The sequence below is a fragment of the Ostreococcus tauri genome, assembly GCF_000214015.3.
Source record: "Ostreococcus tauri WGS project CAID00000000 data, contig chromosome 06, whole genome shotgun sequence".
NCBI lineage: Eukaryota > Viridiplantae > Chlorophyta > Mamiellophyceae > Mamiellales > Bathycoccaceae > Ostreococcus > Ostreococcus tauri.
In genome coordinates this window covers 302,752-317,551 of record NC_014431.2, presented here as the reverse complement: position 1 = coordinate 317,551, position 14,800 = coordinate 302,752, and the positions used below count along the sequence as shown (strand labels likewise).

General features: G+C 61.3%; 11 protein-coding genes across 11 annotated transcripts; 4 read left to right on the top strand and 7 right to left on the bottom strand.

The window, feature by feature from the left end:
- Window positions 1-20: 20 nt before the first annotated feature.
- OT_ostta06g01920 (unnamed product) lies at window positions 21-362 on the bottom strand (the record flags this gene model as incomplete). The annotated part of the gene is made up of 1 exon (XM_022984008.1): window positions 21-362. One exon carries the CDS (start codon window positions 360-362, stop codon window positions 21-23), a length of 342 nt encoding a protein of 113 aa, XP_022839211.1.
- Window positions 363-427: 65 nt separating this feature from the next.
- On the top strand, window positions 428-1,045 carry OT_ostta06g01910 (Galactose-binding domain-like; the record flags this gene model as incomplete). The annotated part of the gene is made up of 1 exon (XM_003079774.2): window positions 428-1,045. The coding sequence occupies one exon, from the start codon at window positions 428-430 to the stop codon at window positions 1,043-1,045; it is 618 nt and encodes a 205-aa protein (XP_003079822.2).
- Window positions 1,046-1,178: 133 nt separating this feature from the next.
- On the bottom strand, window positions 1,179-2,411 carry OT_ostta06g01900 (unnamed product; the record flags this gene model as incomplete). Its single annotated transcript, XM_022984007.1, has 1 exon — window positions 1,179-2,411. The coding sequence occupies one exon, from the start codon at window positions 2,409-2,411 to the stop codon at window positions 1,179-1,181; it is 1,233 nt and encodes a 410-aa protein (XP_022839210.1).
- A 56-nt stretch (window positions 2,412-2,467) lies between these two features.
- On the top strand, window positions 2,468-3,433 carry OT_ostta06g01890 (Fructosamine/Ketosamine-3-kinase; the record flags this gene model as incomplete). Its single annotated transcript, XM_003079772.1, has 1 exon — window positions 2,468-3,433. One exon carries the CDS (start codon window positions 2,468-2,470, stop codon window positions 3,431-3,433), a length of 966 nt encoding a protein of 321 aa, XP_003079820.1.
- A 114-nt stretch (window positions 3,434-3,547) lies between these two features.
- Window positions 3,548-4,546, bottom strand: OT_ostta06g01880 (Carbohydrate binding module family 20; the record flags this gene model as incomplete). The annotated part of the gene is made up of 1 exon (XM_003079771.2): window positions 3,548-4,546. One exon carries the CDS (start codon window positions 4,544-4,546, stop codon window positions 3,548-3,550), a length of 999 nt encoding a protein of 332 aa, XP_003079819.2.
- Window positions 4,547-5,417: 871 nt separating this feature from the next.
- OT_ostta06g01870 (P-loop containing nucleoside triphosphate hydrolase) lies at window positions 5,418-6,395 on the top strand (the record flags this gene model as incomplete). Its single annotated transcript, XM_022984006.1, has 1 exon — window positions 5,418-6,395. One exon carries the CDS (start codon window positions 5,418-5,420, stop codon window positions 6,393-6,395), a length of 978 nt encoding a protein of 325 aa, XP_022839209.1.
- A 287-nt stretch (window positions 6,396-6,682) lies between these two features.
- Window positions 6,683-7,579, bottom strand: OT_ostta06g01860 (Nucleic acid-binding, OB-fold; the record flags this gene model as incomplete). Its single annotated transcript, XM_003079768.1, has 2 exons — window positions 6,683-7,106; window positions 7,575-7,579. The coding sequence occupies 2 exons, from the start codon at window positions 7,577-7,579 to the stop codon at window positions 6,683-6,685; spliced, it is 429 nt and encodes a 142-aa protein (XP_003079816.1).
- A 263-nt stretch (window positions 7,580-7,842) lies between these two features.
- On the bottom strand, window positions 7,843-9,147 carry OT_ostta06g01850 (Zinc finger, RING-type, conserved site; the record flags this gene model as incomplete). Its single annotated transcript, XM_003079767.1, has 1 exon — window positions 7,843-9,147. One exon carries the CDS (start codon window positions 9,145-9,147, stop codon window positions 7,843-7,845), a length of 1,305 nt encoding a protein of 434 aa, XP_003079815.1.
- Window positions 9,148-9,300: 153 nt separating this feature from the next.
- Window positions 9,301-11,253, bottom strand: OT_ostta06g01840 (Heavy-metal-associated, conserved site; the record flags this gene model as incomplete). The annotated part of the gene is made up of 1 exon (XM_022984005.1): window positions 9,301-11,253. One exon carries the CDS (start codon window positions 11,251-11,253, stop codon window positions 9,301-9,303), a length of 1,953 nt encoding a protein of 650 aa, XP_022839208.1.
- Window positions 11,254-11,642: 389 nt separating this feature from the next.
- On the top strand, window positions 11,643-13,436 carry OT_ostta06g01830 (Guanine nucleotide-binding protein-like 3,N-terminal domain; the record flags this gene model as incomplete). Its single annotated transcript, XM_022984003.1, has 1 exon — window positions 11,643-13,436. The coding sequence occupies one exon, from the start codon at window positions 11,643-11,645 to the stop codon at window positions 13,434-13,436; it is 1,794 nt and encodes a 597-aa protein (XP_022839207.1).
- A 45-nt stretch (window positions 13,437-13,481) lies between these two features.
- On the bottom strand, window positions 13,482-14,642 carry OT_ostta06g01820 (Solute carrier family 35 member SLC35F1/F2/F6; the record flags this gene model as incomplete). The annotated part of the gene is made up of 1 exon (XM_022984002.1): window positions 13,482-14,642. The coding sequence occupies one exon, from the start codon at window positions 14,640-14,642 to the stop codon at window positions 13,482-13,484; it is 1,161 nt and encodes a 386-aa protein (XP_022839206.1).
- Window positions 14,643-14,800: the final 158 nt, after the last annotated feature.

The following is a 14,800-nucleotide window of genomic DNA, read 5'->3' as shown; positions in this document are numbered from 1 at the left end:
CCTTTCGTCGGCGACATCGGTCACACGACGCCCTGCCCCAGACAGTTGAGACATTTCTGCAACCCGCTCCCTTGACACGTCGGACACAGACACATTCGATCCACGCTCGGGCGCTCGATCGGTTGCCAATCGATCGCGCGCTTCCCAAGGCACGTCGCGCATCGCACGAACCTCTCGCCCGCGCACGAATCGCACTTTGTGTTTCGCCTTCGTCTCTGTCGCTCCACCGCCGCGCGACTGATCGCCGTCCCGCCGAGCGCGATCGCCGTGAATCCGCCGCCGACGGCGAGGACGGAGCCAAAAAAACCGCCGAGGGCGCCTCGAAGCGCGCGCGCGCCCGGGTCGGGGTCGGCGCGCGACATGCACCGACGAGTTTCAAAATGACTTCGCGTCACAGTCTGTCGCGCCTCCGTGGGCGTCGGTCGTCATGGCGTGCTGCTCGCACGACCACGACTGCGACGCGTCGACGTGCGCAAACGCCTCGCTTCACGCCTTCGTGGACGTCCCGGGAGTGGTGGCGTTCAACGCCGTGAACGACGAGAACGCGGGAAGAGTGTGCGGACCGTGGGAGAGTCGACACGACGACGCGAGAGAGGCGCTGGTGAGCGACGACGACGGCGAGCTGGTGATTCGGATCCCGTTCACCGCGGACGTGAAGCTGCGAGGGATCATGGTGATCGGGGGCGGCGGTGGACGGGCGCCGAGGGAGATGCGCGCTTTCGCGAACCGCCGGGACGTGGACGCGGTGAACGCGGAGAGGAAGACGCCGACGCAGCGTTGGGATCTCACACGAGACGACTTGGGGGTGTTGGAATATAACACCGAGGCGATGAGTTGGCAGTCGACGTCGAGCGTGACGCTGTACTTCCCTGGGAATTTTAATGGAGAGGGAGAAACGGAGATTAAGTACGTGGGCTTGCGAGGCGAGGGCACAGGATACGATCGGGACATGATCGTCACGGCAGTGTATGAGGCTCGGCCGCAACCAAAAGATCACGAGGTGCCCGAGGACGAGACGCAGGCGGCCACTAGGCTCGGGATGTAGCGGCGAAGACGCGCCTATTGAAATGTTGAATTGTTTGTTGTATAGCCGTGAGGGAATGTCCGTGGGCTTTACGTCGTTGTACAGCTATCGTGCTACCTACTGCGAAATGTGGAATAATCGTCTATGTACGTCATCACCGCGGGGAGTCGCGGTCGAACCGCGGGAACGCGCGAAGATCCTCTAAATTATCATCGAGTGGCACTTCCGAGCGCCTCGGTTCAGGCCGGCTCCATGACTCCGACTCCGGCTCGGATTCCGCGTAATCTCCCTCTAACGCATCGTACTCCGGATCGGTTTTGCGTGTCCACAGAACTCGCGGAGTTGGCTCGTCGTCGTTAGTGCGATCCCTGTCATCGAAAGTCTTGGACGGGCGTCCAAAACGTTCGCGCGCAGGTATACGTTCCTCTCTCGACTCACTCCTAGTCCACAGTATACCCGCGTTCAGAGATGTGGATGTAGCGGAATCGTCAACGTCATTGTCTTCATCATCGTCCTTGCGCGCCCATAACACACCACCTTCAGACGGTGGACGCACAGGCAAAGCCGCAAGCAGAGACGGAGACGCTGAGTCAACGACAGCACCTTCTACGTCATCCTTCGGTTCAACTGGTGGGCTCGTAACTTCAGTTTCTCTCGGCCCTTTGAACAGAGAGCTCAAGACGACGGCTGCGCCCACACTCGCGAACCCGCTCGCGATGATTGCGCCCGCGCGCCCAAACCGATACACAAGTTTATCCCAAGAGCGCTCCACGCCATACAACACCCGTCGCGCCTCACCGACGAGCCCGTCCGCGATCAAGTCATCCTCTTCGTTGAATATCTCTTCCACGCTCGCCCCACCTCGCTCCGGGGGATCTTCACCGAAGATCTCGCGCCACTTCTCTCGTAGCGCCTCGCCTTGGTCCGCCGCCTCGCCTGAGGCCGCCGGCCCAAAATCTCTCAGATCCGCTGCCGCCTCCGCCGCGCTCAGCTCATCGACCGCATCCGCATTCTCTAGCGCATCATCCGTCGTCTCGTCCACTCTCGACGACTCCGCGCGCGCGCTCGACGCCACCCGCGCGTCAGCCTCCACTCGCAGCTCCGGCGCCGCGCGCGTTCCGTCCTCGCCGAACAGCATCCGCTCCACCAGCGCCACGCGCGCGTCCTCATCCAGGGCTTCGAACGCGTCGACGATCCGTTTCGACCGCGCGCGCGCGTCCTCGGTCGTCGTCGACGCGCTCGCGGGCGGCGGGACGAAGAGAGACGTTTCGCTTCCGAACGCTCTGAGCGGGCGCCCACGCGTCGCTGGCGCGCGCGCGCGCGAACCGACGCGCGTCGCGGACGCCTGCGCGTGCGCGCATCGACTCGTCGTCGAGCGCGCGCGCATGGGCGCGAGCGCGCGTCGTTCTCTGGCGTCACAATGATGCTCGCGTGATTTCAATCATGTCACTCACATCGCACACAGTCGGACCGTCGAGCGCGCGCGCGACGCCGACACGTCGAAGGCATGCGCAGCGTCGCGTCACCGCGAAGTCGTCGCCGCAGGAGGCGTGGATCGAACGGAAGCTTGGGTCGGAAGTGATTGAGACGAAATCACTGGGTGGGTCCCAGTGGGCGTCGTTTTCCTCGCACACGCTCAAAGACGGGCGCGAGGTGTTCGTGAAGACGTCTGGGAAAGGTCCTGAGATGTTCCAGGGGGAAGCCGCGGGCTTAAGGGCGCTTCGCGCGGCCGGAGGGTTCGTAGTGCCGGAGGTGTACGGTGCCGGCGTGCTCGAGAGCGCCACGGCGCGAAGCGACAGCTTCATCGCGATGGAGTTCCTGAACATCGGCGGGAGAGGGGACCAAGGGGATTTCGGTGACGCGTTGGCGAGGATGCACCTCGCGGAGCCGAGCCATGAGGAGGCGAAGAAGGGGATGTTTGGGTTTGAGGTGAATAACACTATCGGCGAGACGCGACAGCCGAACGAGTGGACCGACGGATGGTTGGAGTTCTGGCGAGACAAAAGGCTGATGCATATGATCAATCTCTCACGGGACGCCAAGCTTCGTGAGCTCGCAGAGAAGGTTGCGGATAAAAGACTACCTGAGATGCTCCGCGCCGCGGGTGATGTCAAGCCGAGTCTGCTCCACGGCGACTTGTGGAGCGGCAACATCGGAACCGTGGCGAGTAAGCCGTCAGTGTTCGATCCGGCCGTGTACTACGGGCATCACGAGGCTGAGTTCGGGATGTCGTGGTGCGCGAGCTTTTCGCCAGCCTTTTGGGAGGCGTACCACGCAAAGATACCAAAGGCGGACGGCTTCGACGAGCGAGCCAAGATGTACAAGCTCTACCATTATTTGAACCACTACGTCATGTTCGGAGGAGGGTACTACGGACAGTGCGTGAGCATTCTGAAGGAACTCGCGTGATTAGAGACGATATCACTGCGCGCAACGACGCGCTTGATCGGTGTCGCGCAAAGAATTGTATTGACACAGAACATTTCTGTTTGCTATACATACAGGCCACTGAGATTGTGTCATTTAGCGCGTCTTCGATTCATCGCTTGCGTCGTACTGTACCGTCTTGTTGCCGGTTTTTTCTTGCCCGTCGCTAAGTTGCATGAACTTCATCTTCCAGGCGTCAATTTGCGAACTCAGCACGTTGCTTCGTTGCTGTTCCGCCTTGAGTTGTTCCTTGAGCGCGATACGCACGTTCGCCGCCAATCGAGCTTCCTCACGGAGCGCATTGACTTTAGCGTTCGCTGTCTGTAAATCTTCCTGCAAATACTTCACCTCTTGTTCCACCATCTTGACGCGGTCGTCGGCGTTCTTCACTCGATTGATGAGACGTTCCTCCTTGTTCTCTGACAACCCGTCCTCGCGGTAGATGCTCGCCTTGTTCGGATCCCCGCTCCACGCGTCGTAGATCCACAGTCGCGGGTGATCATTCGAAGACAGCGTGAGCACCTGGTTGTTCCCGGACTGCCATTCCTTGACGACGGCGGGTTGTCCCGCCGGCACGACGGCGTACTTGTAGATGAAGACGCCGTCCACCGGGAGCTCGACATCGTCCGAAGTCCACACATCGCCCTCACCCCACGTTAGCGTGAGCGACTTATTCATATCCCACGACCCTAACTTTGCGTGCGAACCGACCAAGCGCAGCTCCTCGCCGAACGCCATCGTTCGCTTCATCTGGAACTTGCACGCGATGAGCTGCACGGTGTCCACGTCGCCACCACGTTCGATCAAAGCCCCGCCCTGGATCCTCTCCACCGAAACACTCTCCCTTCCTATCCGCCCGTCGTCCTCATCGTCGTCCGTCGTGGCGTACACGGCGCCGAGTCGCGCCCCCAACGCGTCCAATCGCGCCAATCGCGCATCCACCGCCTCGACGTCCACAATCTCCCCGTACTCCTCCTCCGAGCTCCCACGCGCTCGCACCCGCATCTTTCCCACCCTCCCGCGTCCACCGACGCGCGCACGCGTCGCCGAGAACGCGCGCCACCGTCGCATCGTCGTCTCCCCCGTCGTCGCCATCGCGCGCATCGTCGTCACCGTCCTCATCGCCGTCGTCCGCGCCACCGTCCGCGCCCGCGCGTCCACCGAGCTCCCGCGCGTGTTCGAGCGTCCCGCGCGTCCGCCGCGCCGTCGATCGACCCGCGCGCGCTCCCCTCCCACGCGCGCGGGGTCACCGTCGCGATGTGATGCGTTGGCGCGCCACGCTGGCGCGCGCGATCGCCCGTCGCGCGCGATCGCCGTAGTGCGCCCTCGCGCGCGCCATCACCACGTCCGCGATCGCTCGGTTGGGTGAAATACGAATCACCTTTTGAATCACGAACCGAAACTGTGTGCGTCGCATCACGCGCGCGACTTATAGATGGTGATTTACTCAACCTATATGGCGTCCGAGCGGTTCGGGCGTGGACGCCGCGCCCGAGGCGGGCGATCGCGCGTCGCGCGTCGATGGACGAGATACGGGTGATGGGTCGTGATCGGTAGATCTGTGTATGGGTACACACACCGCGCGATGGGTCGTGATCGAAGGAGCTGTGTATGGGTACACACACCGCGCGATGGGTCGTGATCGGTAGATCTGTGTATGGGTACACACACCGCGCGATGGGTCGTGATCGGTAGATCTGTGTATGGGTACACACACCGCGCGATGGGGGTACACACACCGCGCGATGGGGGTCGGTCGCGGGCGCGCGGAAGAGTCTCACGCGCCACACGCGGACCTTTATCCACGCCACGCGGAAAACCTCGACGCGCGACGCCCGGGCGGGACGCGGCGTCGCGCGACGGCGGCGACGCCGTCAGCGGACGCGCGGGGGGGAGGACGCGCGCGCGCGTGCGTGCGAGCGACGCGTGGAGCGGTGGGTGGATCGACGCCTCGGTGGACGTCCTCATGGGTGACCTCGAGGTGGGGTACCGCGAGCACGTCGCGGGCGCGGCGTCGGCGCTGTACGAATGGCTCTCGTCCACGACGTCGGAGATCGAGGACGAAGAGGACGTGCGGAATAGGGTGTATAAATACTACGTGCCGGTGTACGAGGAGGTGGTGGCGCGTTTGCGGTCGCACTGCGCGAGAGGACGGAAACCGATGGTGGTGGGCGTGAGCGCGCCGCAAGGATGCGGGAAGACGACGCTGACGAGGATGATCGTGGACATGGTGCGATCGACGCCGAGGAGATTTATCGACGGCGTGAGTGATGGGAACGTGACGGCGGCGACGGTGTCGATGGATGACTTTTATCTCACCGCGGAGGCGCAGACGGCGCTCGCCGAGTCAAACCCGACGAACGCGATGCTGCAATACAGAGGGAACGCGGGGACGCATGAGTTGGAACTCGGAACGAAAACACTCGATGCATTGGCGCAGATCAACGACGCGCAGTCCTCGATATCGCTTCCGAGATACGACAAGCTCGCGCGCACGGGTCGAGGCGATCGGAAACCCGAGAGCGAGTGGGACCAAGTCTCGGCGCCAATCGACGTCGTTCTTCTCGAGGGATGGATGCTTGGGTTCGAGCCGATCGAAGACGAAAAGGCGCGTGCTATTAATCCCGACTTGGTCGCCGTGAACGAGCATCTCAAGAGCTACAAAGCCGCTCTCTGGGGAACCGAGCGCGTGGCTTGGTGGATCATCTTCAAGGTCCAGGACCCCAAGTGGGTTTACGATTGGAGGCTCGAGGCTGAGCGGAAGGCGGGAGGTGGTTTGAGTGACGAGCAGGTGAAAGATTTCGTCGACAGATTCATTCCCGCGTACGACGCGTACTTGCCGGCGTTATACGAGAACCCACCCCCGGGGTCGCTCGTCGTCGTCGTGGATAAGTATCGCGAGGTGCAGATGGTCTCCGTTGTTTCCAACGAACACGACACTTAGGACTTAGGACAAAGACCATTCATGAGTAAATTGGCTGTTTTGAATGACAATTATTTTGTGGTAGCGGCGGACGCACGCGATCGTTTTCACCGCGAGAGTCGCACACATCGCCTCGCGGAAAACACTATATAACTTTCTTTCGATCCGAGCGCGTCGCGAGATCAAAGTTGGTTTAACCAAGATGTGTATGACAAAGTTGCACCCCCCGGTCTAGAAGACTATCTATGATCACGAAGTACGTCGTAAATGGAGCTCGAGAAGAGATGGAGATCTCCTCCGTGCACCGTTTACGAACGCGGCTTCTCCTTCTTCTCTCTGAAGAGCGCGTTGAGGGACACACCGGCAACCTTGACGACCTTGAAGCGGACACCCGGAATATCACCAACGGCGTGACCCTTACGACCGAAACCAGCGATGAGAACTTCATCGTTTTCATCGGTGAAGTTCAAGCAACCATCACGGGGGACGAAGGCCGCGATCTTCTTGCCGTTCTTGATGAGCTGCACTCGCACGCACTTACGGATAGCAGAGTTCGGCTGCTTCGCTTCGATACCAATCTTTTCGAGCACGATACCCTTGGCGTGCGAGCAACCAGCGAACGGCTTCTTCCACTCAGAGCCCAAGTTCGCCTTGTTGAAATCTTTATCGGCCCAGCGCTGTTCACGGCGGTGAATGCGCAGCTTGCGGCCAGCCCCTAAACCACGAGTCTTACTGCGAAGTCGAGAAAAGCGCGTTTAGGTCAGTATCTCATCTCAGAGCGATCGTCGTCATCTTTATTCATCGATCCATCTCCGCGTCCACGCTCGCGGCACCCGTCGCGCGCTTCCAGGCCCGCGCGAAACTCGTGACCCCGCGAAGCCCTAGCGCGTTGCCCCAGCACGCAAGCGCATCGCGCTACCCGACGACGAAGACGCCCAGCGGCGCGATCGACGCCGCGCTGGAGGCGCGCGTAACGTCGATTCACGTCACGGCGTCGTCTTCCATCGCCATCGTCCATCGATCGCGCTGGAAATCCCATCTACGCGAACGCCGAATCGCCCGCGCGCGACCTAGACGCGGGATCCACGTAAACGCTTTCGCCCGCGCCGTGACGCGCCGCGTCCATCCGCGAGACGCGACGCCAACGGAACGAACGAACGTAAACGAGGTTGATCGCGCGACGTCGAGATCGAGACGTACCCCATGTGTCTTGTGCGTCGTACAGAGGCGGATTCATCTGCGAAAGCGACGGGGTCCAGCGGTAGGGCTTGGAGTCGGACCGATGGAACTCGGTCAAAATGTGATGCCAAGATCAAGGCGCGCGAGCGGGCAAAGCACAGGCGCGTGGAGGTGGTATCAGTTACAGTAAAAGAATGTGCGCGATGGCGTGAGAGGAACTTCGAGCGTCGTGCACGCTCGACCGCTGCGTTGCGGAGGCGGGAGCGTCGACATTGACGAGATCGCGATGCTACGGGATGGATCTCTCGCTCGGCGTCACCAACTGAGGCGACACAAACTGCGTCTCCGGGGCGGAGGCCTCGGTACCACGGTTGCGAGTGGCGGACGATAGGAGCTCGGTCGCACGCTTGACGCGGCGATCGCGTGCTTCTTTCGCGTTCGTGTCTTTCGCCCTTCGGAGCTGCAGCTCCTTGGTCGTGAGCGTTGGTATCACGTACTCCTCGAGGAGTTTGGTCGCGAGCGTCGCCGGGGCAAACAAGAACTCACGAGGCGCGCTCGGGCGCGACCGGCACAGCGGACACGTGTACGAGTGACAGAATGAATTGTCAACACACTCAAGGCAGAACGTGTGCCCACACGTAATCACCGAGTGCGGATTCGTCATCCACTCGTGGCATATGCCGCACTTGAGCTCGGATTCCATCCACATCGGTCGATCCCGCAGACGCTCCACGACCAACTGCGTGAGCTTCTCCTTCAGCCCCTCATCGTCGTCCGCGCTCTGTGGTGACTGATGCACCGATTTGAACCCTCGTGTTGCCCCCTTAGGCGCCGTGGCGTCCTTCGCTTTCCTCAGCGGAGACTCCACCGGAGACACCACGCCAAAGTACCTCTTCGCGCACGCCTGCGCAAAGGCGTCCTCACCCTCGAATACCCGCCTCAATCGCGCCTTGAGCTCGTCGTCCAACTCCTCATCCGTTTCGCTCGTCTGACTACCCTGCAGCGGCTGATACACCTGACTCGCCTGCGCCGAAACCTCCACCCCACCGAGCCCGAACTCTCGCTCCGACCCTTGGCTCAACCTCTGTCTCTTCGTCCTCGCGTCCCCGGCGTCCACCCCAGCGCGCTCCAGCGCGACGTACCGAAACCGAAACGGATTTGCAAGCTTCCCAGCGTTTCGCGCGACGTACCTCGGTCCCCCGAACGCGACGACGTCTCCGTCTCGCAGCGCCACGTCGCTCTTGGCTTCGATTCGGCTCCCGTTGACGAACGTGCCGTTCGTCGTGGCTAAATCTCTCACGTAGTGCGCGTCGCCGTCGCACGTCAAATGCGCGTGACGCCTCGAGAGGAGAAGCGGGATCGTCGTACAGTCCATCGCGACGTCCACCTTGGTCGCGTCGCGTCCGATCGTGATCACGACACGGGAATCGCTCGCTCGTGGCAATCCCGGCACCTCGCGCGTGTCGTCGTCTTTTCCTTCACCGCGGCGCCGTAAGGGCTGCAACGCGATGTGCTCGGGGACGTCGGCGCCGTCGAGCGCGGTGGGATCCTCGATGAGGACCAGCGCGCACGGTCCGCTGGACGCTTCGGACATGTTGAGGCGAGCGGCGGGGGCGTGAGTGAGGAACGCGGGGGAAGGGTGTTCCTTGGTCCCGTTTTTAGCGCGAGAGACGACGCGGGCACCGACGCGCGCGCGGTCGACGATGGAGACCGAGCGCGGACGATGTCAAAGCGTGCGTGCGTAATGTTACAATTCATCGTGCGAGGACGCGGCGGGGCCTCGGAGGGAGCTGAGCGTGGCCTCGACTTCGGCCGCGAGCGCGCGGCGCTCATCCTTGTTCGGACGGCGGCTCTCGGTCCATTTCGCCGAGGCCGTGGCGCGGTCCTCCTCGAGCTTGCGCTCGAACTCGCCGCCGCGTTTCAAGAGCGTGGCGATGGCTTCGGGGAGCTCGAACGAGTCGTCCGCGGACGACGCGCGATCGAAGGCGACACCGGCCATCTTGAATTTGCCCATGGACATGAAGCCGTACCCGAGATTTGTCCACAAGTGCGTGCGTTTTGCGTCCAGCGTGAGCGCCATCTGTAAGGCGTCGTTCCCGAGGGCGATGAAACCTAGCTCCGCCACGTGATTTCCCGCGAGTTCGAGCATGTCCGTGCACACGTTGTCCAGTTCAGTACCCTGCTGTTCACAGAAGTGTCTTGCATGCCTGAGCGCGCCAAGTTGCTCCTTCGTGAGCTTTTGAAGCGCCGAATCTTGCGCCGCTTGCTCGAAATACAAAACCATCCCAAGTTGTGCGATCTCGTTCTTCGCAGGATCCAGCACTAAGGCTTGAGTGAACAGGTTCTTCGCTTCAGCAACATCGCGCAAGCTTTCCTTTTGACGTTCCTCTTGAGGGTCATGCTCGTTCGCGCGAATCTCTTCGGCTTCTCTGAAGAAACGGACCATGTGAAGCTGTGCCTTGAGACGAAGGGCGTGAAAATTCAAGGGATTAAACTCGATACTTCTCTCGCACGCCTCCATGGCGGCTTGATCGTTTCCTTCGAGATGCTCGATTTCACACAGGAGCTTACTGCTTTCGGCGCGAGTTTCTGCTGGAATCTCACTTGCACGCGCCGGAGAGAGAAGAGCGTACAGGTGAGTCTTCGCTGCGGTATAATTTTTCCCGGATCTGTACGCGAACGCAAGGTTGTGTTCCGTGCTCGCGCGTGTTGGATCAATGTCCAAACTAAGAGAGAGGTAGCTCACCGCGCGATTCAAGGTTATGTTTGCCCTGATGTACGACGCGTTAAGCATCGCTTCGGCGTACAGCTCGTGCACATCACCGTCTTTGTCGGCATCGTCATCATCCAGCTTAGTTTCGCCTCCGACATCGAGCTTTCTCTGAAACTTTTTTGCCTCGCCAGTGAAGTTTGCGTGGGCCCGAACGCTTTGTTGGCCCTTTGTCATCAAGTTTTCGGCGAGCATTATGCACGCTGTGCGCGACAAGGCATCGGGGTCCTCGCCGTTACACCTCGATACCGCCAAGTTCGCATCGACAAACGGCTGCGCACCCTCCTCTGTCGCTGGCTTGGAGATCTTGTCGATGAGCTCGCGCTCGGCACGTTTCTGTTCCGTAATCGAGGCATTCATAACGCCCTGTAAATTCGTCCCAAGCCACTCCACGCTCTCACACTGACGCAGGCGCTCGACGCAAATTGCATTCATCAACTTCATGAACACCTTTTGCGACGCTTCTTCAGGGGAAACGCCTGATTTCTTCACCGACTCCTCCGCCTCGACGAACGTATCGACGAAATCATCCAGTTCGTACATCATCGCCTTACATCGCACTCGCATCGCCTCCGTCGCCCCTTGACGATCGATGATATCACCCGGAGCCTTTATCAGCGCGTCCACGCCCGGCCCGACCAACCGCTTCGTCCCGTTCACGATCTTAAATCCATACCTCGCCGTCCCCGCGCCGAATCGCGTCTCGCACCCATCCACGCTCTCGAAATCCCCCGCCACCACCTCTTCGCTCCCCACGCGCGCTCTCCTCGTCTTTCGCACCACATCCATCGTCACCACCGTCGCGTGCACCGTCCCAGCGCACGATTCGCATCGTAACGCGGCCGATCGCGCGAATTCGTCCCCGAGCGCGTCGAGTCGCGTCACCATCCCATCGCGCGCCGCGACGGCCGCCACCACCATCGTCGCCATCGCGCACGCGCAACCGAGGACGCCGAGCCATTTGCCGAGCGGTCTCGCCCGCGGCATCGTCGACGCGGTCCACCGTCGCGTCGCCGTCGACGGTCGCGCCCGATGCGCGCGGGCGTCGGGGCGGTACCGCTGGCGCTTGGCGTGTTTGTGTGTTTTCGACACACACCGCGGCCGCCGCCGCCGGACGACGACGACGGACGACGACGCGTCGAGCGCGTCGGAGCGACCGCGGGGCTCTGACGACGCGGGCGCGGCGTGGTGTACAATCGCGTCGTTCGCGCGGGGCGAACGCGCGGGGCGATCGCGCGGGCGCGAAGCGAAGCGCGCGCGAACTCGGCGTGAACTCGGCGGTGACGCGTCGGTGAGCGCGACGAGGACAACGGGTGACGATGCCGAAGAAGTCGACGAAATCGAAGTCGAAGCGGACGACGCTGAAGCAGAAGTATAAGGTGATTCGTAAGGTGAAGGAACATCACAAGAAGAAGCGGAAGGAGGAGAATCGGTTGAAGAGGCTTGGGATTAAGAAGAAGGGACCGAAGGACCCGGGCATTCCGTCGACGCTGCCGTTTCGAGATGAGCTGATGAAGGAGATCGAGTACGAGCACGAGAAGAAAGAGAAGAAGGAGACGGAGCGCTTGGAGGCGAAGAAGCAGCGACGGGCGGAGAACAAGCGGATCGTGAAGGAGATGATTGATAACGGACAGCCGGCGCCGTCGTTGGAACAGTTGCGAGCGCTCGCGGATCGAAAGGAGCAAAACTACGAGGAGAAAAAGGAGGCGAAGATTGCGGAGGAGCTCGAGCGCGAAGATTACGATCAGGATTCCAGTCGCCGGGCGTACTATAAGGAATTTGTCAAGGTTGTGGAGCTATCAGACGTGGTTATTCAGGTTTTGGACGCTCGGGATCCGCTTGCGTGTCGCTCGCCCGAAGTCGAACGCTTCGTGCGACGTATGAACCCTGATAAGCGCATGATTCTCTTGTTGAACAAGATCGATCTCGTGCCGAAGGAGAATGTGATGGCGTGGTTGAAGTACTTCCGTGAGGAGCTGCCCGCGGTGGCGTTCAAGTGCGCCACTTCTGGGAGCGGAAACAAGCTGGGCGCTCGTAATGCCAACTTCAAATCCTCCGGAAACGCTCTCGGTGGTGCGGATTCGCTCGGTGCTGAGACGTTATTGGAGATGCTGAAGAACTACGCGCGAAATAAGAACATGAAGACGGCCATCACGGTCGGTATTGTTGGGTTTCCTAACGTTGGTAAATCAAGTCTCATCAACTCGCTCAAGCGCAGTCGTACTGCGGCGGCGGTCGGAAACACTCCGGGCATGACGAAGGTATTGAAGGAGATCAAGCTCGACAAGAACGTTAAGTTGATTGACTCACCGGGTGTCGTTTTTGCGAGTGAGCTCGGTGAATCTGCGGGTGCAGCGGCGTTGCGCAACTGCGTCAAGGTGGAGCGGATCGAGGATCCGATAGCGCCGGTGCACGAGATCACCCGCCGATGCCCGCCAGAGCAACTTATGGTCATGTACAAAACCGGAAGATTCTCCGACGTGGACGACTTTTTACGACAAGTGGCGCGATTACAAGGAAAGCTCAAGAAGGGCGGTATTCCTGATTTGAAGGCAGCGGCGCGTGTGGTGCTCACTGATTGGAACAACGGTCGCATCCCTTACTTTACCTCTCCGCCGGCGCGAGAGGAGCACAAGGAGCACGCCGCTGCTGAGATTGTTGGGGGCTGGAGCGAAGAATTTGATGCGGACAAGGTGTTTGCCGCGGAGCAGTCTACGGTCATTGCCGGCTTGCCCGAAGAGGGCGCAGACGACGTTGACTTCATGGCTGTGCAAACGCTCGGGAACGGGATTATCGAAGCGCACGATCTTAGTGAAGAAGAGGAGGATGACGACGAAGATGACGATGACACGATGGAGGGCGTCGAGCCGGTGAAACTCAAGCGTGAGCGAGACGATTCGCAAGCGGGTCGCACGCAACGCGCTCTCGCCGCGGCAGAAGCTGCCGCCGCAGCACGACAGTCTTCGGCGAGGCAGAAAGTGCTTTACGGAAACGAAGGACAATACAACCCCAATGCCGCGCGAGCCTCGAAGAAACGTGCGCGACGTGAGGCGAAGGCGAAGGAAGAAGCGGCCGAAGACGACTCCGGGTCGGATTTCGATTGGGAGAGCTGAGAATTGAGCCATTTGTTTGTAGTAAAATTCTACACATCTAGCATGCTAACCGTGCACGGGCGTGAGCTCGACGTCGCACATATCGTCGTCGTCGGAAACATCCATATGCACGTACGGCGCCCCGCGTCTCGCTTCTGGAACGAACAATCGCCGTATGCGCGCTCCAAGCGATGACGCCTCGTCGGCGCTCGACTGTGGCTGCGCTCCCGCGGGATCGCCCGCGAGAGCGAAGATGATGATTCCCGAAGCGACGAACGCGAACGCGAACAAGAACGACACGAATGCACTGACTGAGGAGAATCCGTTGAAGAAGATCAATCGAATGACGACGCTCCAAACGTCACTCGCGAGCATGCTGACGTTGAAAGCGGATGCGCCACAGAGCTCAAGCACATCCATGGCAAACGTGTACAGCACCAAGAGCGACAGCGCGTAGAGCGCAAAAAGTCCCGCGCCCGCGGCGCCTAAAACCTTCAACTGGCTAAATTTCATCCCCTCCAACACCGCGCTCTGTGTCCCGCTGATGACGGTTCCAAAGACACCGATGTGCGCTAAGATTTCAACCTTGTCGGCGTCCCGCAAAAATCCCTCATTCAACACGTTTGACGTCGCGTACAGCGCCGCGGCGACGACGGCCAAAAAATCTCCCAACGGCACGTTCGATCCATCCCCCCCACTCGTCCTCGCGCTCGGCATCGCGTCCCCCAACACGAGCACCACCAAACCGGCGAACGCCAACGCGCCGCCCGCGACGTGCCCCTTCCCGTACCTCGCCCCCAGCGCGTACACCGACAGAATCATCGCGAACGGTATCGTCGCGCTGTCCAACAAACTCACCGACGTCATGCTCGTGTACTCAAACGCCCGCGTGACGCAATAATTCGCTTCGACGTCCAACAACGCCAGCGCCGCGTACCGTCCCACCCGCGCCCGATTCGCCCCGCCCCCCCCCCGCGCCGTGCGCATCGCGTACCCCGGCGCGAACGCGCACGCGACGCACGCGTACGCGTAGAACGTCTGCCACGACGGCAGCGACACCCCTCGCCGCTCGAGCGCGTACGACGCCGCGGCTGAGCACGCGTTCACGAACGCGCACGCCTGCGCGAGCGCCACACCGGTGCCACGCGCGCGCGCGCGCGCCGTCGCGGACCCGGACGTGGACGCGCGCGCGTCCGCGCCCGTCCCGCGCGCGCGCTCGAGCGACATCGCGCGCGGCGGCGACGGCGCGCGCGCGAGACTGAAGCATCGGCAGTCACCGTCGCGCGAACCCGTCATGCGCGCGCGTGAGCCGTCGCGCGCGCCCACGGGGGCGCGCGCGAGGGGGCGGCGCGCATGCACCGTGCGCGGCGCGCGCGCGCGCGCGG